At 34.9% G+C, this 26,573-nt stretch overlaps 1 protein-coding gene across 1 annotated transcript; it reads left to right on the top strand.

The window, feature by feature from the left end:
* The first annotated feature begins 106 nt into the window (after positions 1-106).
* On the top strand, positions 107-26,554 carry LOC132547703 (profilin-4-like). Its single transcript, XM_060211506.1, has 5 exons — positions 107-153; positions 22,500-22,628; positions 23,049-23,187; positions 23,343-23,435; positions 26,184-26,554. The coding sequence occupies exons 2-5, from the start codon at positions 22,512-22,514 to the stop codon at positions 26,210-26,212; spliced, it is 378 nt and encodes a 125-aa protein (XP_060067489.1). The 5' UTR covers positions 107-153; positions 22,500-22,511; the 3' UTR covers positions 26,213-26,554.
* The last annotated feature ends 19 nt before the right edge of the window (positions 26,555-26,573 follow it).

The following is a 26,573-nucleotide window of genomic DNA, read 5'->3' on the forward strand; positions in this document are numbered from 1 at the left end:
TCCGCGAAGTAAGGCTTCCCTAGCAATGTTTCATATCCGGTAGGGGAGACGACTCGAAAAAAGAAAGAAGCACACCAACCATTATTCCAGGGAAGACAAGCTAAGGATAGCTTTTATCATTGCAAACATCACTTAAGGGCGATTTCTAAACCGGTAAGTCGACAGTACGCCAGTCAATCTCACTGCTTCATGAATTGTCCTTATCCAAGGATAACCGGATCTATTTTAATTGTCCAATTAAATTTTGAAAAGCCAGTCAATCTGACAAGTTGCGAAGTTTAAAGTTTGTAAAATTTTCAAAACTCGATGTTGATTGTTATTTATTTTACGAGTATATGATGAAGTTTTTTTCACGTTTTAAACTAATATAATGTCTCCGTGACACGACATGTTTTGCTCCTCTAAAACCACAGAGCAAAATATATGGTATGAAATCATTCCAAACATCAGATGGTGGATTGTGTATACTCATGCCCAGGTGCGAGACGTTACATTTGACATGGCTAGGTGGTGTGCCATTTTACACATACCTATATGTATGGGATGTTATATTACAGGGGCCTTTTTAAGTGCAGGATGTTTTATTACACATGCTGAAGTATATGGGATATATTGCGTAAACATTACAAATGGTCTAGTGCGAAATGTTACATTACACTTGCTCAGACATCAGATGTTATATATAACACTTGCCCAGGGATGGAATATTACACATGTATAGGTGGTGGATGTTACATTGAACAAAGCCTGATATGGGATGTTGCAATACTTATGTCCAGTATATGATGTAATAGTACCCACACCTACATGTAGTTGGTTGATGTTATGTAACACATGTCCAGATATAAATTAGATTTATTACAGATGTCCTGATGTGTGTTGTTTTATACTATTCAAGTTAAATAGTGTGGTTTTTTTGTTTGTTTTTTGTTTGTTTTAAAACAGTCAGATATCTTTGTTAGAAAATGTCTTTAGCCTCTGTTACATTATTGGACAAAATATAAGATATGGAATCATTACACATGGCAGGGTATGAAGCGTTTTATTACAGATGGCTTGTGTAGGATGTTGTCCAGATGATGGACATGTTATGTTACACATGTCCAGGTGTTGAATGTTATATTGCATTTGTCTAGGTGTGGTATGTTATACACTATCTACAACATCTTACCGATAGAATAACAGTCTGTTTTATTAGTAGATAATTCTAATGCAATACTTGTAATAATCCAGATATTGACTGATTCAAGGAGCCACCATTACTATATCACAGCCAACTCTCACACCTTAGGACATACTCAACCTTCATATGAAATTTTTATGATAATCTTCAGAACAATGACATTGGCAGTTAAAACAAATATAACCTTATTTGTGTGCTTAATTTACTTACAAGGTTCCAATGACACTTTAAACCAAAGGAACCATGTTAAATTTTAAGTGTTTGATTAAAGCTTTAAACAATGCTAAGTACTTATATTTGGTTTCTCGTTGTAATATGTGGTATACTTGAATTATCTCCCCTCTACTTTTCAACATTCTCAGACAACACTTATCTCTATTCTAGTGAATATTTTTCGTTTTAACGTAGTTTTCATGTTTGACTGTGTTTCTGGATACTGTACATGTGGTGCTCAAGCCTGTAGTATATATGTATATATTGGAACAAAAAACCCAGATATTTATTAATTTTGAAAAGAGATGGCAAAATTTCATTTAACTCATCTGTAGTTGTTCATGTATTACACACTTCTATTTATACACTAATGAGGACTTAAGTGATAGTATACATGTTTAAAACTTTTTGTTGGTTGTGATAGATAAAAGAACCATGACCAGGTATATATTCTAAATAGGACCTACCTTTATAGGCCTAACCTGACCAATAAATGAAACACTGATGGCCTGTAATAAGGGAGACCACTCTTGCATGATTGGGAATAAATTCCTCAGTCCTATGTTGGTTAAAATAAGGTTATGTATATTTTTTCATTGACAGGCAAGAAAGACTTGTTTTGGGTCTGTTTTTATGAATGGGAGAAATGTGATACACATACTTGCCAAAAAGAAGAATAAAGACTATAGCTGAATATTAAAGGAAGTCAGAAAGATGAGATGAATTGAAACTCAAGATTGCGATAATCATTCCAGCAGTATTAAGCAGTGATTTGTCATTAGTGGCTGGTGGTGTTTTTTGACAAAAATAATTAAAAGGTAACCATGGATTTATCTAGATAATAATTATCTTTATAAATTCAGAAGGTTAAACAAATTAATTATCATATGCAGTATCTGAGGGATGGGAAAACAGGCTTCTTTTGGAGTCAATGAGCAGCTTGCAGAAATCAGAAATCAAGCTTCCTCTTGAATTTGGTCATCAGCATGCAACTCAGAAAACAAGCTTTCTTTTGAGTTTGATATTCAGCATGCAACTCAGAAAACAAGCTTTCTTTTGAGTTTGATTTTCAACATGCAACTCAGAAAACAAGCTTTCTTTTGAGTTTGATATTCAGCATGCAACTCAGAAAACAAGCTTTCTTTTGAGTTTGATATTCAGCATGCAACTCAGAAAACAAGCTTTCTTTTGAGTTTGATATTCAGCATGCAACTCAGAAAACAAGCTTTCTTTTGAGTTTGATATTCAGCATGCAACTCAGAAAACAAGCTTTCTTTTGAGTTTGATATTCAGCATGCAACTCAGAAAACAAGCTTTCTTTTGAGTTTGATATTCAGCATGCAACTCAGAAAACAAGCTTTCTTTTGAGTTTGATATTCAGCATGCAACTCAGAAAACAAGCTTTCTTTTATGTTTGATATTCAGCATGCAACTCAGAAAACAAGCTTTCTTTTGAGTTTGATATTCAGCATGCAACTCAGAAAACAAGCTTTCTTTTGAGTTTGATGTTCAGCATGCAACTCAGAAAACAAGCTACTTTTTAAGTTTGATATTCAGCATGCAACTCAGAAAACAAACTACTTTTTAAGTTTGATATTCAGCATGCAACTCAGAAAACAAGCTACCTTTTAAGTTTGATATTCAGCATGCAACTCAGAAAACAAGCTACCTTTTAAGTTTGATATTCAGCATGCAACTCAGAAAACAAGCTACCTTTTAAGTTTGATATTCAGCATGCAACTCAGAAAACAAGCTACTTTTTAAGTTTGCTATTCAGCATGAGACTCAGAAACCAGATATACCAACTACTCTGTCTCATATACCTTATCTGATATACAATTATACAAATTACTTTATCTCAAATACTGTATATACAAATATACATATAATCCAATACTATATACCATACCTTATATACAAATAAACAAATTACTTTATCTCAAATACTTTACCTGGTAAACAAATATACCAATCACATCACTCATTATACCAATCACCTCACACATTATACCAAACACCTCACACATTATACCAATCACCTCACCCATTATACCAGTCACCTCACACATTATACCAGTCACCTCACACATTATACCAATTACCTCACACATTATACCAATCACCTCACACATTGTACCATTCACCTCACACATTGTACCAATCACCTCACACATTACACCAATCACCTCACACATTATACCAGTCACCTCACACATTATACCAGTCACCTCACACATTATACCAATCACCTCACACATTATACCAGTCACCTCACACATTATACCAATCACCTCACACATTATACCAATCACCTCACACATTATACCAATTACCTCACACATTATACCAATCACCTCACACATTATACCTGTCACCTCACACATTATACCAATTACCTCACACATTATACCAATCACCTCACACATTATACCAATTACCTCACACATTATACCAATCACATCACACATTATACCTCACACATTATACCAATCACCTCACACATTATACCAATTACCTCACATTATACCAATCACCTCACATTATACTAACAACCTCACACATTATACCAGTCACCTCACACATTATACCAATCACCTCACACATTATACCAATCACCTCACACATTATACCAATCACCTCACATTATACTAACAACCTCACACATTATACCTCACACATTATACCAGTCACCTCACACATTACACCAATCACCTCACACATTATACCAACCACCTCACACATTATACCAGTCACCTCACACATTATATCAGATGCCTAGCTCACATAATCACATCTTTTTATAAACCACTATGTTAGGTGTGTAGAATAACTTTGAATGCATGAATCAATATAAATCTGTGAAGATATTTGATACCTTGTGACTCCAGTGAATGTGGAGATTTTCTCATTATAAATACAGAACGAGTGAAGATTTCTCTCACATCAAACAAATCAGTGGCATGAAAAAGGAATTACGATGTGGAGCTGAACGTGTACCAGATTATGGTACAGATATTGAGTTTTAATTAAATATCAGAGCCTGTGAAAAGTTACACAAATTTTTACTGGGAATCACAACATCTGTGGACCAATAAAATGTATTGAAATGATGTTTGATGATTCTACGTGATCTGTCTAAAAGCTTTAGATGAATTACACATGATTTATAAGCCTGAGGTGATCAGAGGTTGACTTACAGAATTACTGGTAATAACAGTCTTACGTTTGGTGTTTACAAACTGTCTACTGGGTTTTTATGTTCGTTTAATGTTTAGATATTCTGTTTTGATTTAGATACATGTACTTTATATATTGACATCTACATTTTAATTGTCATTTGGTTCTCATGAATTTTATGTATTTAAGTAACTTTGTTTAAGTAACTTTTTAGATTATGACATGGTATAATAGATAGACAATTCTATAAAAAAAATACTGTTTTGTCTTGGCATGAAAATTTTGATAAAGTACTTTTTTTTCTTTTTTTTTAGTGGGAATATCAGAATATAGTCTATAGAATGGGATAATTAAAACAAAAAAATGGCATATGTCCAAATGCTTGTTCAATTTTTCATTCCTGTGTTCTGGAGATTGAATAATTATCTCCCATTTGGTGATGATGTCACATAATCGTCTTGGTTATGAAGTCATAAACCACTAATAAGTAACAATGGTTTCTGCACAATTTATGCCGTTAAGTATCATGAAGAATCAGAACTGAAAGCCCTAATGTTTTAAATCTGTATTCTTCAAGTTTATTTTGATAAATTTCACCAGTCACTGATTTGCTATTCTGCTTTGATATATAGTGGTAGGTTGCCTCTAAAATTTGACAATTCACCTGTTTGTACTGTCATTGTTACTTCATTGATCGTATATCTATCTCAGTAATACACATCCAACGAACATTTGTTCCAGTACCAATATTGGACCATACCGTCGATATTACTTACTAGATTCTATATATAGAAGATCCAGTACCAATATTGGACCATACCGTTGATATAGCTTACTAGATTCTATATATAGAAGATCCAGTACCAATATTGGACCATACCGTTGATATAGCTTACTAGATTCTATATATAGAAGATCCAGTACCAATATTGGACCATACCGTTGATATAACTTACTAGATTCTATATATAGAAGATCCAGTACCAATATTGGACCATACTGTCGATATTACTTACTAGATTCTATATATAGAAGATCCAGTACTAATATTGGACCATACCGTTGATATAGCTTACTAGATTCTATATATAGAAGATCCAGTACCAATATTGGACCATACCGTTGATATAACTTACTAGATTCTATATATAGAAGATCCAGTACCAATATTGGACCATACTGTCGATATTACTTACTAGATTCTATATATAGAAGATCCAGTACCAATATTGGACCATACCGTTGATATAACTTACTAGATTCTATATATAGAAGATCCAGTACCAATATTGGACCATACCGTTGATATAGCTTACTAGATTCTATATATAGAAGATCCAGTACCAATATTGGACCATACCGTCGATATAGCTTACTAGATTCTATATATAGAAGATCCAGTACCAATATTGGACCATACCGTCGATAAAACTTACTAGATTCTATATATAGAAGATCCAGTACCAATATTGGACCATACCGTCGATATTACTTACTAGATTCTATATATAGAAGATCCAGTACCAATATTGGACCATACCGTTGATATAACTTACTAGATTCTATATATAGAAGATCCAGTACCAATATTGGACCATACCATTGATATAACTTACTAGATTCTATATATAGAAGATCCAGTACCAATATTGGACCATACCGTTGATATAACTTACTAGATTCTATATATAGAAGATCTAGTACCAATATTGGACCATACCGTTGATATAACTTACTAGATTCTATATATAGAAGATCCAGTACCAATATTGGACCATACCGTTGATATAACTTACTAGATTCTATATATAGAAGATCCAGTACCAATACTGGACCATACCATTGATATAGCTTACTAGATTCTATTCATATATTAAAAAGATAAAATCAACTTGGTAGTTCACACAGGGTATTTACAAGTTCAATCTTTTATATACATGTTTATATACTATTACACTATCACATATGTAAACAAATGAATATATATATATATACTATTACATATGTAAACAAATGAATATATATATATATATACTATTACACTATTACATATGTACACAAATGAATATATATATATATATATATATATATATATATACTATTACACTATTACGTATGTAAACAAATGAATATATATATATAGATTTGTGTACATATGTAATAGTTGTAACGTTAATTATATGTCATACATATAATACTCATTTTGAAACAATATCTTATATTTTTACAACAATTGCACAAGTTTTTCCAACTTGTATTGATAATTTTTCTTGGCCTGATTTGAAGTGTGTGAGGGGTATTACTGTTGTAGAAAACCAGAGAGAAGTGCCCAGGGAAAATCCATGTAGTTGAACAGGGAACCCTTTGTTTTTACACATCTGTTTAGGAATTCCAAACTTGGATGCCTGAATGAAAGGCCAGTGTGTTACTACACCACCACCTGACTACCCATTACATTACATGTCTGATATTTATAATACAGTTGTAATACACTGTATTCATGTGTCTTGTATATTCTTGTTATGTTCATATTTAAATCCATTAAACATCATATTTTACATCATTTAACACTACTTTTTGATTAATGTTGAATGGTTTTACAGAAGTGAATTTTAAAAACCTACATTGAAATCTGTACAGTAACAACAGATCATATCAACAGTCACAACTAACAATGTGACACACTAAGAAGGATATTTTCACACACTTTATAAGACAACAATTTCGGAAATTAAAACTTCAAAGAAACATACATATTTCCACTGAAATGATATTTTGAATTATTTCTTTGTTGAGAATGAATTTGTTTTAAAAAGACCTACCTGGGTGTGGACTGGCAGTTCTGAAGTGATTACAAGCCTAGGTCTAACCGTCTTATCAGATAATATAAATCCCTAGTGTAGGCCATTTTAATCTGCTCTCCATAGTGTTCCTTCCTAGTGACCTATGTACAAATCCTGTCAGCCTTCAGCTCAACAGATTCAATGGTCTTGTATACCTTGTAAAGGCTTAGACTGACAGATTTCACTGATTGGTCAAACATCAATTACATCAATTTAAATTTGATATTGTAGAGAATATTAAACAAATGTCAGTCAAGAATTGGTTTTCAAAGTCCATTGACAGCTGTCCTCCTAGAATTGGCTTTTACAGTCCTTTGACAGCTGTCGTCCTAGAATTGGTTTTTACTGTCGTTTGACAGCTATTCTCCTGTCATTGGTTTTTACAGTCCTTTGACAGCTATTCTCCTAGAATTGGTTTTGACAGCTGTCCTCCTAGAATTGGTTTTTACTGTCGTTTGACAGCTGTCCACCTAGAATTGGTTTTTACAGTCCTTTGACAGCTGTCCTCCTAGAATTGGTTTTTACTGTCGTTTGACAGCTGTCCACCTAGAATTGGTTTTTACAGTCCATTGACAGCTGTCCACCTAGAATTGGTTTTTACTGTCATTTGACAGCTGTCCTTCTAAAATTGGTTTTTACTGTCGTTTGACAGCTGTCCACCTAGAATTGGTTTTTACAGTCCATTGACAGCTGTCCATAGAATTGGTTTTTACAGTCCTTTGACAGCTGTCCACCTAGAATTGGTTTTTACTGTCGTTTGACAGCTGTCCTCCTAGAATTGCTTTTTACAGTCTATTGACAGCTGTCCTCCTAGAATTGGTTTTTACTGTCGTTTGACAGCTGTCCTCCTAGAATTGGTTTTTACAGTCGTTTGACAGCTGTCCTCCTAGAATTGGTTTTTACAGTCCTTTGACAGCTGTCCACCTAGAATTGGTTTTTACTGTCGTTTGACAGCTGTCCTCCTAGAATTGCTTTTTACAGTCTATTGACAGCTGTCCTCCTAGAATTGGTTTTTACAGTCCTTTGACAGCTGTCCACCTAGAATTGGTTTTTACTGTCGTTTGACAGCTGTCCTCCTAGAATTGCTTTTTACAGTCTATTGACAGCTGTCCTCCTAGAATTGGTTTTTACTGTCGTTTGACAGCTGTCCTCCTAGAATTGGTTTTTACAGTCGTTTGACAGCTATCCACCTAGAATTGGTTTTTACAGTCCATTGACACCTGTCCATAGAATTGGTTTTTACTGTCGTTTGACAGCTGTCCACCTAGAATTGGTTTTTACTGTCGTTTGACAGCTGTCCACCTAGAATTGGTTTTTACTGTCGTTTGACAGCTGTCCACCTAGAATTGGTTTTTACAGTCCATTGACACCTGTCCACCTAGAATTGGTTTTTACAGTCGTTTGACAGCTGTCCACCTAGAATTGGTTTTTACTGTCGTTTGACAGCTGTCCTCCTAGAATTGGTTTTTACAGTCGTTTGACAGCTGTCCTCCTAGAATTGGTTTTTACAGTCCATTAACAACTGTCCATAAAGTATTGGTTTTTACAGTCGTTTGACACCTATCCACCTAGAATTGGTTTTTACTGTCCATTAACAACTGTCCATAAAGTATTGGTTTTTACTGTCGTTTGACACCTATCCACCTAGAATTGGTTTTTACAGTCTATTGACAGCTGTCCTCCTAGAATTGGTTTTTACTGTCATTTGACAGCTGTCCACCTAGAATTGGCTTTTACAGTTTATTGACAGCTGTCCACCTAGAATTGATTTTTACAGTCCTTTGACAGCTGTCCACCTAGAATTGGTTTTTACAGTCCTTTGACAGCTGTCCACCTAGAATTGGTTTTTACTGTCGTTTGACAGCTGTCCTCCTAGAATTGGTTTTTACAGTCTATTGACAGCTGTCCTCCTAGAATTGGTTTTTACTGTCGTTTGACAGCTGTCCTCCTAGAATTGGTTTTTACAGTCGTTTGACAGCTGTCCTCCTAGAATTGGTTTTTACTGTCCATTAACAACTGTCCATAAAGTATTGGTTTTTACAGTCGTTTGACAGCTGTCCACCTAGAATTGGTTTTTACAGTCTATTGACAGCTGTCCACATAGAATTGGTTTTTACATCCTTTGACAGCTGTCCTCCTAGAATTGGTTTTTACAGTCGTTTGACAGCTGTCCTCCTAGAATTGGTTTTTACAGTCAGTTGACAGCTGTCCTCCTAGAATTGGTTTTTACAGTCGTTTGACAGCTGTCCTCCTAGAATTGGTTTTTACAGTCGTTTGACAGCTGTCCTCCTAGAATTGGTTTTTACAGTCGTTTGACAGCTGTCCTCCTAGAATTGTTTTTTACAGTCGTTTGACAGCTGTCCACATAGAATTGGTTTTTACAGTCGTTTGACAGCTGTCCACCTAGAATTGGTTTTTACTGTCGTTTGACAGCTGTCCACCTAGAATTGGTTTTTACAGTCGTTTGACAGCTGTCCACTTAGAATTGGTTTTTACAGTCGTTTGACAGCTGTCCACTTAGAATTGGTTTTTACAGTCGTTTGACAGCTGTCCACTTAGAATTGGTTTTTACAGTCGTTTGACAGCTGTCCACTTAGAATTGGTTTTTACAGTCATTTGACAGCTGTCCTCCTAGAATTGGTTTTTACAGTCGTTTGACAGCTGTCCACTTAGAATTGGCTTTTACAGTCTGTTGACAGCTGTCTTTATACCATTACAGTATTCAGCAGTGTTGAGTTTTTAGTCGCATTCCTAGCTTGTTTTCTGGTCACTTTAAATCTTAATCGGCACTAACTGTTGTTTAGAATTGATATGTTGTTACATCTTAGAATTTTTGGCCAATCAGATTTGATCAGTTTGATTAATCCTGAAGAGTTTGTGATCTATAATCGGGCTCTATCTCAGCTGTCAGTGTGTTGACATGTATTTTAGGAGTTGTCAGATGACAAATTCATGTGTGTAAGGCTGAAGAAAGGATACCTGTGTTACTTTGTAGGTACCTGTGTTACTCTGTAGGTATGATAAGATACTTTAACCTGGAAATATCAACTAATAATTGTTTGCATCAGGTGAACTGAACAATGAGTAGCTGTGACTCAGGTGATATGAACCCGAACTGACGGAACACGGTTATCAGAACGATTAAATCACTTAAGCATATTGTACTTGCATGGCCGTTATTGTGGTCGCTAATACTTACACATGGAGATTAAGGGTCAGGCCTATTTCTGGCGTTTCTGATGTATCCTGTACTTTGATGTAACCTGTTTGTGATACCTGGTGATATTCGTGGTAACTGTTCTAAACACCTGGACTGACGTAACTACTGTCATACACTGATAAACATGGGAGAAGATTTTCGTAAGCAAAACAAGTTCCAACTTACTGGATTACCGGTAAGTGTTTGTACAGACAATCTCAAGTAGAAATAAATGCATTCAGTGTTGTACCCATTTACCAATTCAGTATCCGTGATATGGAATAAGGAAAAGACATTCATTATCCTGGGATAACATCATCTTATATAATTCACTTTTCTTTCTCAAGCTAGTTAACTTTGTGGTGAATGAATTGGAATTGGCTGCTAAACGTAGATTGAATGAGAATTTGAACTGACTGAAGGAGTTATGGTGAATGAAACATCAAACTGGATACAGAACGTTAATTGTGTGAAGTATAATTGACTAAGAAAGGTAGATTGAATTAGAATTTGAGCCGGATCTAGAAAGTGGGTTGAATAAGAAAGGTGAATTGGTTGAGATAAATGGTTTGAATGAGAAGTTGAACAGATGGGGAAAGTAGATTGAATGAGAAGTTAAACTGGCTGGGATAGTACTTTATTGATTGAGAAGTTATTCTCGCTGAGGAAAGTATTTAAACAAAGAAGTTGAACTGATTGGGAGAATGTAGATTGAATAATTGGAAATTGTTTGGGATAGTATGTTGAATGGCAAGTTGAATGAGAAGTTGAACAGGCTGAAGAATGTAGGTTGAATGAAAAGTTGAACTGGTTGGGAAAGGTTGACTAAATGAGAAGTTGAACAGATGGGGGAAAGTAGATTGAATGAGAAGTTGAACTGGCTGAAGAATGTAGGTTGAATGAAAAGTTGAACTGGTTGGAAAAGGTTGACTAAATGAGAAGTTGAACAGATGGGGGAAAGTAGATTGAATGAGAAGTTGAAATGGCTGAAGAATGTAGGTTGAATGAAAAGTTGGACTGGTTGGGGAAGGTTGACTGAATTCAAAGTTGAACTGGTTAATGGTAGATAGAATGATAAGTTTGACTGATGTTCCTGAACATCAGTTTTATTTATCTGTTCCAATTATCTGTGACATGCAACTCATCTCCTTAAAAAGTTCCACACTAAGGTACAGAAGTAAAACATTAACCAGCTGAAATAATACAGCTAGAAGATAAACTTGATCAAGAAAATTCCTTATTTTCCCACAGTTATTGAATGATTTAAATCTCTAGAACAGTATTAATGTGTCAGGGTGGACCCAGGTAGGTAAAAGATAGCGTGTGTCAGAGCCCCTGTAATGAAGTCCATGTATTACCACAGACAGTCTGTATTGTAACGTCACGTGCGCCCACTGTTTACATGTTAATGTATGACTAAGTTCATTCTGATGTTCTTTTCCAGGACAATGATAAAATTCGGTGAGAAATAATAATGAATTCTAATTATGTATGAGATAATATCATGTAAATCTGTAAATAGAATGAAGACAAACAGGTTGTCTTTTTATAGCCTGTAATATTTCTTTTGTTTGGATATTGCCATAGTATATATTTAATTAATACCTAGAACACACTATTGTTTTACCATACATTGTCTACCTGTCTCACATGTTGTAAGTATTTATTTATGTATGTTGGTTAACAGCTGTTTGTTGTTGAGATGTTTACCTGTTGATTACAGGTAGAGAGGAAGCGAGGTTTATTTTAAGAACGTCCTGCACTATTTGAATTGTTAAATAATTAACTATGAATCTTGATACACCAGTACATCTGACTGGCGACAGTCCAGAAGGCTTAACAGGTCAAGTCAGAATTAATGGATTAGAGAGTTCATCTTTGTCTCACTTGAATAAGACAAAGAGGAAATGAACTTCTGTCTGCTATTACAATATTAATGATCACTGTTTACTGTTTATTTAGACAATAACAAGGTACCCACCATAATTTTATGCAGTGTTGTCTGGAGTGCAATTTTGCAGTAGGGAATATTTGCTCATTGCACGATTTACCTGAGACTTCACATCAATGGTCTCCATTTTGACATCATAATTAAATTTGCTAAATGTGTGGTATCATTTTCTTATCATTTACTGATGTCATAATAGATCATATCACACGAGAATAACATGTATATATATAACAGGAATATATTCACTGAATAATGCTGCAACTATGTGATAAATAGACTTTGTTGCCATTTCTATTCTAACTGCTATAGATCAATTTATGTAGACTGATAATCAGATATGGGCTGATTACATGATAGATACATTGCTAATCTTCCTTTTGAGGACATACAGAGAGATTCCTGAGGTCAAAGGAGTTACCATTGGGAAAATGAATTACCCTTTTGTTGGTATTGTATCCTGGTGTGGCTACTCAAGCATTCAACAGACAACGGGTATAATACTACATTAATAATCTTACTGAAACATTCACTAGAGTTGAAAAAATTCCTTGATTTTCAACGTGATTAAAATCTCAGATTAGGAAACAAATTATCTGAGAATTCTTTTGGTTCGAAGGTCAGAATATATTTCATGTACATAACTATACAAATGCCTTATTTATTTGGTAAATGTAGTAATTTCTAGCATAAAAGAATTTCAAATCAGTGCTATTTCACTATCCTTTAATAAGCCCATCCCCTGACCTTAGGTAAGACTTTGTACATTGGTTCCCTGGGGTATATATATAATTACAGTTCTGTAGTAAGCCTATCCCCTGACATGAAGTTAAAAAAATTGTCCATGGGTCTCTCTCCTTATTGTCCTGTAATAAGCCTGCACCTGACTTTGAGTAAGAATTTGAGCTTGGGCTTACTGTCCTTTAATAAGTCCAATTCCTGACTAGGTAGGAATTTGTACATTGCTCCCCTAGGCTTACTGTCCTTAAGTCCAATTCCTGACAATAGGTAAGAATTTGTAGATTGGTCCCATGGGCTTACTACAGGACAAATATAGTAACTTCAAATCTTTGTTAAAGAAAAGTGAGCTGACATTATTACAGCAAAAATCAAATCCTTTGCGATAGATGTGGTTTCATGATGACTTGAAAATCTTTAGAAGCTTTGTGAATATTGTAGATTTTCATTGCCAAGATGATATAGGCAGTATTAAGAGCTTGATTAAAAAAGCAAAAAGCACTGAAAAAGGTAAAATTCAAAATCTTACTTAAGCACTCTGGCATTTTTGTAGGTTGTTGAAAGTTCAGGTAAACAATTGATATCTTATTCTAGTCTTATCGCAAATGTCTTGAGTCTGAAGTAAAACTATCATAGCTAACAACTTTCACCTGTCAAAATATTAATATAGTCAATTTGATGAATTAAAAGAACACAAGTATATTTACTTCAAGGCCTTATGTAAAGTTTACCTCTTGAGAAGTAGACTTATAGACTCTTAGAACATAAACAAATCCTACAGCCCATCAGCTTACAACTATTAAACACAAACATGGCTCTCAGACCTTTAATTCCTAGCATCAGATAAACATACTTTAAATGAAAATCATGAGAACATTCTCTTTATAAATTTGGTAGTTAGTACTTCATAACTGGAGATAAATCTTTACTCTGAAGGCTTCTGCAATTCTGCAATTTCATTTTGTCCTTATTGAAAATTATGGACCTTGAACAGTGAATGCCTTCACATTACCATGGTGGGCTTCATTACATTACCATATAAAGAGGAGTTCATTTCATCATGGTGGTGAAATGAACCACGGTTCACTTTACCTTTGGCTTCACTTTATCGTACTACACTGGGAGCATTCATCAGTGTCACTAATACTCTTGTTTTGTCTGACAGCACTGAGATACTTTCTCATTATGTGAATATTTGTAGATGTTGAAAAAGTTCAAACATTCATTTTTTCTTCTTTTAGACAGCTATTCCACTGCTACACTAAGTCATTACCCTTGATGTGAAACTTTTAACTTCAGCAAATAGATTCATAGAAGGGAAATAACTCTTCCACAATCAAGTCTACTCCTTTTCCATATACCAGAGGGGAGATGTTAATCAGATATTATCATAATTGGTGGTAAACTGCAAAATATCTGTCAAGGTTTTTTCCTTTTTATAAATTTGTATCACTGAGTTTTATATGGTATTATACCTGGTGTCTGTGTTTCAACTGGTGAGTGTTTTGGTAAAATAACATGGTCAGGTGTTACACATATTGAAGTTTAAGATTTGACAATTTTACATTAATACCCAGTTGTAAATTTTGTTTATATGATTTGGGACCTGAGAGGGAGAATGTCTTTGATAATTATCATTGACATGTGATTTAATCAAACAATGACTGTTCAATGAACATAATTATAGTTAGGATGCTGGTAAAAGTGGATAAGCACATCTGGATACTGGCAGTGCTGCCTGGTTTTAAGTAATATCAGGAGTGAGAGTCGTGATGAATACCAAATAGTATAATGATATAATTTAATTCCTACTACGAAGTTACTCAAATGATATTATATATGTATCAGATATATTTGTTAACCATATATACATAGTGATGGTATATTTATTTACCTAGCAACTGTTTATCAAAAGTTTGAAGTTTTTTTTAAAGGTATTATTTAAATGTTCCAAGCCAGTGCTAATATGTTTAAGACTATATTACCTGCAACTCTACTACTGTTTGAAATGTTTGTATTTCACAATGTAAGTAAGAGGATGTGTAAAGGCATTGCCTGTTGGCCAATTAAAATATTTTGAAATGAAATAGCAGATAATGACAGAAGTTCCTGCAGCACACCTCTATTATACCTGATGTTTTATTCTTGTTTAGGACATGGTATTGTACCTATATTGTACAAGTGATGATAACTTACCTCAACATGTTTCTGCCACCTGGTCTATGGACATGATGAACCTGTAATATAATAGGATTGGTTATAAACTACAATACTCTGAAATTAGCATTATAACTTTTTTTATTGACCTACATCAGAAGAATAGAAGAGAAGGCTTAACTCGCCTTTGGGCTGGAGAGTTTTTGGTAGCAAAATTATAAATACCTACAACTGTTACCAACATAATATGTTATTTCCCAGATGTATACAAACCATTGAATACTGTCGTCAGAAAACTATCTCTATGTATGATACTAAGCTAAAGAGTAACTAATTGTGTTCACACAAGTTGTGTCGTGGCAGATGTTTTTCACAACTATAATTTATTCAGAATTGAAGCCTGCATGTCCAAGTGCTTGTTCTGTGAGACTTGATTCTACCGTGGTGTTAGTGTGGATAGACTGCCACATCTACAATGTTGTTTGTGTGGATAGACTGCCACATCCACCATGGTGTTAGCGTGGATAGACTGCCACATCTACCATGGTGTTAGTGTGGATAGATGCCACATCTACCATGGTGTTAGTGTGGATAGATTGCCACATCTACCATGGTGTTAGTGTGGATAGATTGCCACATCTACCATGGTGTTTGTGTGGATAGATTGCCACATCTACCATGGTGTTAGTGTGGATAGATGCCACATCTACCATGGTGTTAGTGTGGATAGATTGCCACATCTACCATGGTGTTAGTGTGGATAGACTGCCACATCTACCATGGTGTTAGTGTGGATAGATTGCCACATCTACCATGGTGTTTGTGTGGATAGACTGCCACATCTACCATGGTGTTAGTGTGGATAGATTGCCACATCTACCATGGTGTTAGCGTGGATAGACTGCCACATCTACCATGGTGTTAGTGTGGATAGATGCCACATCTACCATGGTGTTAGTGTGGATAGATTGCCACATCTACCATGGTGTTAGCGTGGATAGACTGCCACATCTACCATGGTGTTAGTGTGGATAGACTGCCACATCTACCATGGTGTTAGTGTGGATAGACTGCCACATCTACCATGGTGTTAGCGTGGATAGACTGCCACATCTACCATGGTGTTTGTGTGGATAGACTGCCACATCTACCATGGTGTTAGCGTGGATAGACTGCCACATCTACCATGGTGTTAGCATGGATAGACTGCCACATCTACCATGGTGTTTGTGTGGATAGACTGCCACATCTACCATAGTGTTAGTGTGGATAGACAGCTACATCTACCATGGTGTTTGTGTGGATAGACTGCCACATCTACCATGGTGTGAGCGTGGATAGACTGCCACATCTACCATGGTGTTTGTGTGGATAGACTGCCACATCTACCATGGTGTTTGTGTGGATAGACTGCCACATCTACCATGGTGTTTGTGTGGATAGACTGCCACATCTACCATGGTGTTAGTGTGGATAGACTGCCACATCTACCATGGTGTTAGCGTGGATAGACTGCCACATCTACCATGGTGTTTGTGTGGATAGACTGCCACATCTACCATGGTGTTTGTGTGGATAGACTGCCACATCTACCATGGTGTTTGTGTGGATAGACTGCCACATCTACCATGGTGTTTGTGTGGATAGACTGCCACATCTACCATGGTGTTTGTGTGGATAGACAGCCACATCTACTATGGTGTTTGTGTGGATAGACAGCCACATCTACCATGGTGTTTGTGTGGATAGACAGCCACATCTACTATGGTGTTTGTGTGGATAGACAGCCACATCTACCATGGTGTTAGCGTGGATAGACAGCCACATCTACTATGGTGTTTACACAACAGTCTTCATTCATGATGTTTTTGTGGAAAACATGATTCTACACTGGTATTTATACTGGCTTGACTTTACTTGACTGTTGCCCTCATAATATAAGGCCGCTTAAATTGATATTGAAATATTATTTTCTTTCTCACGCCTACCTCCAGCCAAAACTCCAAATTTACTGCAAATTTAAGAATTTGTATGTGAAGCTTTTATCTATCTATAGTATACAAATTTGAATAAGTTATGTACATCTCAAGATCTGTTCATATACCAGCTGGTAATGGTTTTAACAGTCCTGCACGCTACCAGACATTTCTTAGTCTAGCAAATGGACTACTTATCTTTGACAAATATCTCTCCGAACCATAGCATTTATGTTTTGATAATGTAGAGCATTATTAAATATATTAAATTAAAAGTGTTTTGTTAATGTATAGAGCACATACCTGTACAGAGATGAATACCTTTCTGTATTCCATGTTCTAATGACTGTTTAACTCAGTATTCCTGACTGTTATTTACCTGTACAAGTTGTCGTTCCATAGATCAAGATTGCACTTTCAGAGGTGTTCATTGGATAATAAATCACATGTCTTTCTAATTTGTCACCTCATGAAGTGAATTTACCTCCAACTTGTGGTGTGAACAAAAAGTATTTAAGTATGGTATCAGTCCAGTGGGGGATCTGTCTCCGATGACTCAAGATTGCATCCAAACACTCACATTTAAAACTCTATTTATCTAAAACATTTCTTTACAGTTTGGAATGATTTAATTCTATTTGCCAAACCTTTCGTTTAAAAGTTCGCCTGTTTGTACTAGTATTTGGATACAAAAGTAAAAATTCCAGTCTAGGTTTGTTGGATAAGTTGTAGTGTAAACATGATACTAGGCAACAAATCCATCGTAGACTTGTAGAGCGAGGTCACGCCACTGAAATATTATTGAACTGCAGGGACTGCTTAACATTGGAGAAAACAACATAAAACAATTGTGTATTGTGAATTGTCACTGGGACATTTGAGTGAAGCTCCAACAATAAAGGCATTGTCAGACGGACAGCTCGTCAAGTATACCACTACTGTTGGCCAGGCGAAGACGGTTTAATGAAGAGTGAAAATCATTATGCTCTGTGTTGAATAACAGCCGTACATCCATAACTGTCGTTGGGTTAAAGGCATCATAGAATTTTGAAGACAATATCAAATACTATCATAAAGGCACTGCTGAAACCTGTCGTCAACATTTTACGTGTGGATAACTTAGTGAATACCTGAAAATGGTTGATATATTCCGAGGAATGGCGGATAGTCCTGACATTGATCCAATGGTAGAGTATCATGCATTACTGGTATCACACACAACATTTGCTATAGAAACAGGTGTTGTTACTACATTGACAATGATTGTTGTCAATCTGTGATGATGAGCATATCTTCACCAGAGGCTGTTTAGCCAATTACAGCATCCTGACATCAAACTTACCTTTTATCTTTATGTAAATAATCTTTATACTTATCGTTTATCTTAATGTAAGGAATCTAGATCTGTGGCTGTACCTGTGAAAGTTGCACTTATAAAACTCACCTTTTATCTTAATGTAAGGAATCTTCAAACTCACCTTCTATCTTAATGTAAGGAATCTTCAAACTCACCTTCTATCTTAATGTAAGGAATCTTCAAACTCACCTTCTGTCTTAATGTAAAGAACTTTCAAACTTACCTTTTGTCTTAATGTAAGGAATCTTCAAACTCACCTTCTATCTTAATGTAAGGAATCTTCAAACTCACCTTCTATCTTAATGTAAAGAACTTTCAAACTTACCTTTTGTCTTAATGTAAGGAATCTTCAAACTTACCTTTTGTCTTAATGTAAGGAATCTTCAAACTCACCTTCTATCTTAATGTAAAGAACCTTCAAACTTACCTTTTATCTTAATGTAAGGAATCTTCAAACTTACCTTTTGTCTTAATATAAGGAATCTTCAAACTTACCTTCTATCTTAATGTAAAGAACCTTCAAACTTACCTTTTATCTTAATGTAAGGAATCTTCAAACTTACCTTTTGTCTTAATATAAGGAATCTTCAAACTCACCTTCTATCTTAATGTAAAGAACTTTCAAACTTACCTTTTGTCTTAATGTAAGGAATCTTCAAACTCAGCTTCTATCTTAATATAAGGAATCTTCAAACTCACCTTCTGTCTTAATGTAAAGAACCTTCAAACTTACCTTCTATCTTAATGTAAGGAATCTTCAAACTCACCTTCTATCTTAATGTAAGGAATCTTCAAACTCACCTTTTGTCTTAATGTAAGGAATTTTCAATCTTACCTTTCGTCTTAAAGTTAAAAAATATTCAAACTTACATACCTTTTTTCTTAATGAGTGGAAACCAATACAAAATCAGAGAGTTGTCCACCGAATGAGCCGCTGCAAAGTTTTAACATAGAGGAATGAAAACATGGTCAGTAAGGTAGCGTTCCTTTTGATGTGCAAGGACTAGTGAAAAACACATGTGTTTCACCACCTAAGGTATAATATTCTGTAATATAAGATGTAGTTTTGGTTTGAAAAGTCCAGAAGTCTTTATTCAGTTAACCTTGGAGTTGCAATTTCTACCTGTATTAGACTAATTACTTGTTCCACCTGGGCGACTAAATGCAATTATTGACTCTTAATTCTGGAATGTGTGAATTTAAGTCGGCCTAATAACGGTAACATATTCTGTCAGATAAAAGGTAAAGGCAATAGAGTCTATTAAGTCTAAATGAGAAAATTGTCAACAGAAAACATGGAATTGTATTGAATGCAATACACAGAAAGGCAATTTACTTACCATCACACTTTTTTGTTAGTAGATGTAAGAAAGGTAATTTCATGTCCAATGAAAGGGTTTGGGGGCCTGTTTAAATGGCAAGAACCAGGATGTATGTGTTACATACTGTTATCATGGTTGGAGTCTTACTTTACAAATCATTGCCTAAGATTTAATGTAATTTGCTCTGTGGTGAGCAAGTTCATCAAGCTCATTAGAAGGACAGGTATGAGCACACCTGTTCTCACCTATCTACTTGTGTCTACCTATGTGTACCTGTGTCCCAGCAAGAATACTGTTACATACCCCAGTTGTAGAGAAACACTACGCAGCGCAATATCATCACCAAGATGTCCAAACCATTCAACCTGACCGCTCACTTTGAGACCAAAGGGCTAGTGCAGCGTGTGAAAGCCATGGAGACCTTGGTAATGGATGTCTCCTGTTTCTAGAAATGTCAAAATCATTTCAGGTTATACTTATGTTAATGGAACAATACCTAGTGTTTCCAGCCAGAACTCACTCAGATTTCATGTACAATGTAATGTCTGTTCAGTTTACAGTTATATGTTCAATTCAACCGTCGGGGAAACTACTTATAATGTTTTATTGTAGTGTAAATATATGTATGTTTAATTGTACATGGCATAACAGACCAGATTGGTAACAAATGGATATGTAATAAATTTGTACAATGTAAATGATATTTTATATGTTTCCATGGTTACAGTATGTTGATTATACAGGTATGATAATCATAACAAAACTGGATGAGGGAAAATCCAGATCTTGATCTGGTGTTCTCTGATAGTGCATAATTCTATGAGTGAAAAACCTTTCTAGTTTTCCCCTGTATTTATCTGTTTACATCATCCCTTTGTAAACAGCAGACTGACTTTTTCTTTAGGTTATACTGAGGAATCTTCCTGTTACACAAGTGTTATAATACCTATTTGTTAGCTTATATACTTGTGTCTCCTCATAACTTTTGATGCTTCAACATTTGCAATTTTAATTACCTTGATCTGTCTCTATAACTTAATTCCTTCAAACTGGGCACCTGTTTTGTGGTGCTTCTCTGTACAATTTCAATTTTGTAAATGTTCTTTTCTAGATAAAGGATTCCATATGCTAGCTCTGTACTCTCCAGGTGTGGCCTCACTATATCTTTATACTAGTAGCTAAAATGATTTTCATCTAAATATGTAGCCCCAAACTCCAGGTGTGGTCCCTATAGATCTTTATACTAGTAGTTAAAATGATTTTCATGTAAATATGAAGCTCAGAACTCCAGGTGTGGTCCCTATAGATCTTTATACTGGTAGTTAAAATGATTTTCATGTAAATATGTAGCCCCAAACTCCAGGTGTGGTCCCTATAGATCTTTATACTAGTAGTTAAAATGATTTTCATGTAAATATGTAGCTGAGAACTCCAGGTGTGGTCCCTATAGATCTTTATACTGGAAGTTAAAATGATTTTCATGTAAATATGTAGCTCAGAACTCCAGGTGTGGTCCCTATAGATCTTTATACTGGTAGTTAAAATGATTTTCATGTAAATATGTAGCTCAGACCTCCAGGTGTGGTCCCTATAGATCTTTATACTGGTGGTTAAAATGATTTTCATGTAAATATGTAGCTCAGACCTCCAGGTGTGGTCCCTATAGATCTTTATACTGGTAGTTAAAATGATTTTCATGTAAATATGTAGCTCAGACCTCCAGGTGTGGTCCCTATAGATCTTTATACTGGTAGTTAAAATGATTTTCATGTAAATATGTAGCTCAGAACTCCAGGTGTGGTCCCTATAGATCTTTATACTGGTAGTTAAAATGATTTTCATGTAAATATGTAGCTCAGACCTCCAGGTGTGGTCCCTATAGATCTTTATACTGGTAGTTAAAATGATTTTCATGTAAATATGTAGCTCAGAACTCCAGGTGTGGTCCCTATAGATCTTTATACTGGTAGTTAAAATGATTTTCATGTAAATATGTAGCTCAGACCTCCAGGTGTGGTCCCTATAGATCTTTATACTGGTAGTTAAAATGATTTTCATGTAAATATGTAGCTCAGAACTCCAGGTGTGGTCCCTATAGATCTTTATACTGGTAGTTAAAATGATTTTCATGTAAATATGTAGCTCAGAACTCCAGGTGTGTCACCTGTGAACACCAATTAGGTATACTGATGATTTTATTGTTTCCAGTTAATTATGATAAACATTTCAAATAACAGTCCAAGGACACTGCCCTGAGGAACCTACTAGATAAAGTAATGATGTTCAGTTTTATTGTTTACCTTAGTGATATCAAAGTTACCATAGTTACAGGATGGTTTTCCACATGTATAGGATGATTGTTCAATATTTGTTTCTATGGTTACAGGATGCTGTGAAGATGAACCAGCTCCAGAATTTGATACATGATGCTCTGATCTCCACGGATCATGTCCAGCATTGTGCCATTGTCAGGCGAAAGGACTGTAATGTTCGAGCTAGCTCTGTCGGCTTCAATGTAAGCGAGTTAAAGTTCACCTTCATAAAAAGTTCACCTTCATAAAAAAAACTAAAAGAATTAATATGTGTTGATATTTCTGGAAGATCTTATGCTGAATGGAACATTTTTACTTTATTCTAAAACCCTCCAAGTGAAAAGTTGTCCATTTTTCAGATAGTTTTAAACTTACCTGGTCTGAAGCATACTTTGGAAAAAGTATAAAGTATGAACAGTTAACCTGTATAAGATATATATCTCAGAAATGGTTGGTGGTTATGTTGTATATATAGGATAGACGATTGATAAGCATCAATTTTGACTTATAAAAAAATATGTGATTTACCTGCTCTTTTGTATCATCAGAAGAGACGGCTGTTGAGAAATAATTATGCTGTACATGATGGAGGGTTTACAATGTGAGGATTATCTGTATTGTAGCTATATCCAGACCAGGTACAGATGTTGCTGGATGCCTTTAAGAACCCACCTCAGACACGAGAGGAAGGTGTTTACTTTGATGACAGGCAGTACAAATGTGTGAGAGCAGATAAAAACTCTATCTATGGCAAATGTGTAAGTAAATAGATCTAGGATGTCAGTTGTTACTTAGATAGAAAATATAGTGGCCATAGAAACACTAGAAATAAGAGAAATCAAACATCTGTTATTGGAAAAATTAGGTGTAGGTGTCAGACAGCAATACATTCTATTTTTATTGTGCTATTTGTAAAGAGATACTGGTAAAGACCCTGTCCATGCTTGTGGTGGCGACTTACACAGAAAGCATGTACCCTAGTGTATGTGTGGAGGCAGTAGAGAAACTTGGTAAGGACTATTCTATTACTGGATTGTGTATGTGTGGAGGCAGTAGAGAAACTTGGTAAGGACTACTTTATTACTGGATTGTGTATGTGTGGAAGCAGTAGAGAAACTTGGTAAGGACTATTCTATTACTGGATTGTGTATAAACACTAGAAACTGGATTGTGTATGTGTAAGAGAAATGTGTCAAACATCTGGATTGTGTATGTGTTATTGGAAAAATTACTGGATTGTGTATGTGTGGAGGCAGCAATAATTCTACTTATTATGGATTGTGCTATTCTTTTGTAATTTTCACAAAAGACTTCTTGTAAAGAGAATGGTGTTTTGTGTATGTGTGGAGGAGAAGAAGGGATAACTGGATTGTGTATGTGTGGTAAAGACTTGGTAAGGACTACTTTATTAACTGGATTGTGTATGTGGAGGCAGTAGAGAAACTTACATTTATTAACTGGATTGTGTATGTGTGGAAAGTAAGGACTACTTTATTAACTGGATTGTGTATGTGTGGAGGCAGTAGAGAAACTTGGTAAGGACTACTTTATTAACTGGATTGTGTATGTGTGGAGGCAGTAGAGAAACTTGGTAAGGACTACTTTATTAACTGGATTGTGTATGTGTGGAGGCAGTAGAGAAACCTACTTTATTACTGGATTGTGTATGTGTGGAAGCAGTAGAGAAACTTGGTAAGGACTATTCTATTACTGGATTGTGTATGTGTGGAGGCAGTAGAGAAACTTGGTAAGGACTACTTTATTACTGGAATATGTATGTGTGGAGGCAGTAGAAAAACTTGGTAAGGACTATTTTATTAACTGGATTGTGTATGTGTGGAGGCAGTAGAGAAACTTGGTAAGGACTACTTTATTAACTGGATTGTGTATGTGTGGAGGCAGTAGAGAAACTTGGTAAGGACTACTTTATTAACTGGATTGTGTATGTGTGGAGGCATATATATTTATGAAAAAACATTCTCATTGTTCTTCAGTAAACATGATTTAACCAATGTCAGTAAGGGACATAACTCTTACACAAGACAATGAAAGGATGTAACCTTAACACATCATAGAAAAGGTGCAGTTAAGTTAGAGGCTTTGGAGTTTTTTTGGTTTTTTTTTTGTTTTTTTTGTCATATTTTTTTCATTTTGAATATTTCAATTTCTGCAATATAATATCTTTCTATTTTGAACAAAAATAGTGTAGGTTTCAGAAGCTCATTTAAAATGATACTTCATCAGATTAAAATGTGAGTATCTTGTCTTTTTGATCAAGACGGACTTCTGATGGTTACACTGAGAATGCATGTAACCATTAGCTAGTGTACCATAGTAAACTACCACTTGAGATCACACCATAGGCCCCAGTGTTCATCAACAAAGTTACAAGGATCAAATTTTGCTATTTTGCTTACCTCTCTTTTCAAATATCAATTCATGAAATAAAATGCCAATAAAATAAATGAATTGAATTTTAATTTAGTGTTATTCTGAAAGAGCAGTATGTTTAGAAAATGTAGAAGCATATTTTGAAACAGCCTTGGAATTCAATTCTGAATTTGCCTCCTCAGGAACATGAGTTGTCTACCCATTATATCAATTTTAAACACTTGACTTACATATTTGAGTTGTCTACCAGTTATAGTGATACATTTTTTCTTGTTTTGTTTTCAAACACATATGGGACTAAGTGAGTTATCTGCCCTTTAGGTTTACTTGTTGTCCAACCTTTAAGGATGTACTCTTCCTTTGACTGGAAGTAAGACATATTATTATATATCAATGAATTCCAACATATCTTGAAGTTTCTATATAATATGTTATATACTTTATTTTGTTGGAAACTGGTGATTTATGTTACATTATGAACAAATTATCCTCATGGACTACATTTTTTTATGGTTTAGTTAACATGTGATTCATTTAATAGCGTCAACAATTTCACCATTTTCTGGTTTTTAAGGTACTTCTCTTAGGTTTTACCTGGAAAGTCTTTGGTAGATTTCAACTATATTTTACATTAGTTATCACCACAAATGACAGATTTCAAATTTGTGAATTTTGACTTTGTGACCACTTTCCCTGTTTTTTTAGGACATGAAAATAATTAATACAGTTGATTTCTTGATCGTGGAAACACTGGCTGTTTGGGTAAAAATTGTAAAAAAATAAAGCACAAAAACCCTTCTTTTTCCATTATGAAAAATATGTTCAAAAATTTCTCTTTAAAAAAGTTCTGTACTAGAAAATGGTCTATTTATGTCATTTCAGAAAAAAAAAAATCATTTTTTGGTTGTTATGCAGTTTAAGCTTGTTTATTCGAATGAAAACGTAGCATTTTCACATCATTAGTTCTCAATATCCAAGTATCATACCCTTACTTTGTAATGAAAAAATGAAAATATCAATTATTCAAGACAAAAAGTAAATTAATTTCCTGTTACACATATTCTGTCGCCAGTACCAGAAAAAGTAGTGCAGCAATATATTTATTTTTTGCTTGTAATCTACTTTCTAAAATCAAACCTTTCAAAAAAACATCAGAAAAAGTTTATTCTAGAATTTTTTTACTTCTCAGAGGTGTACATCCTTACATGACATTGATTAATTTCCTCCATGACACTGGCTGAAATAACTGGTCAGACACGTACTGTAATGATAGGTCACTGATGGAATCAGGACACAATATTGTTTACAGATAGTGATATTACTGTATAAGCCTATTTCAACTTTAATGGTTTGTCTTATTTTTTCAGCTGATTATTTTAAAGAGAAAGGAAAATAGATTTGCTGATATATGATTTGACTGCTGTCCAGTTGAATGACAAACTGAAGCCAACAGATTCTTCACACTGCCAAACTGAATCCGTCCACCTAACTGGGGCTGACCCTATGCCTGAGTGATTGCGTTTGCTTATAAACCTGGGGGGAAACTGCATGGCAGACTCTTACCATTATTTTTGTATGGTACATAACATCAGTGTATACTGTTTAAAGATATTGATGCCATTTTACATGCCTCTTAATCCATTGAATAACATGGTTATACAAGATTTATTTTTGAATCAAAGTTTTTGTAAACTATGGATCGTAAGTTTTAAAATCAAACCTATTTTTACACTTAACATTCCTCAATAGTAACAGAG

Source organism: Ylistrum balloti, unplaced genomic scaffold (genome assembly GCF_031769215.1).
Source record: "Ylistrum balloti isolate Yb309-2 unplaced genomic scaffold, AGI_CSIRO_Ybal_v1 Utg369972, whole genome shotgun sequence".
NCBI classification, from domain to species: Eukaryota; Metazoa; Mollusca; class Bivalvia; order Pectinida; family Pectinidae; genus Ylistrum; species Ylistrum balloti.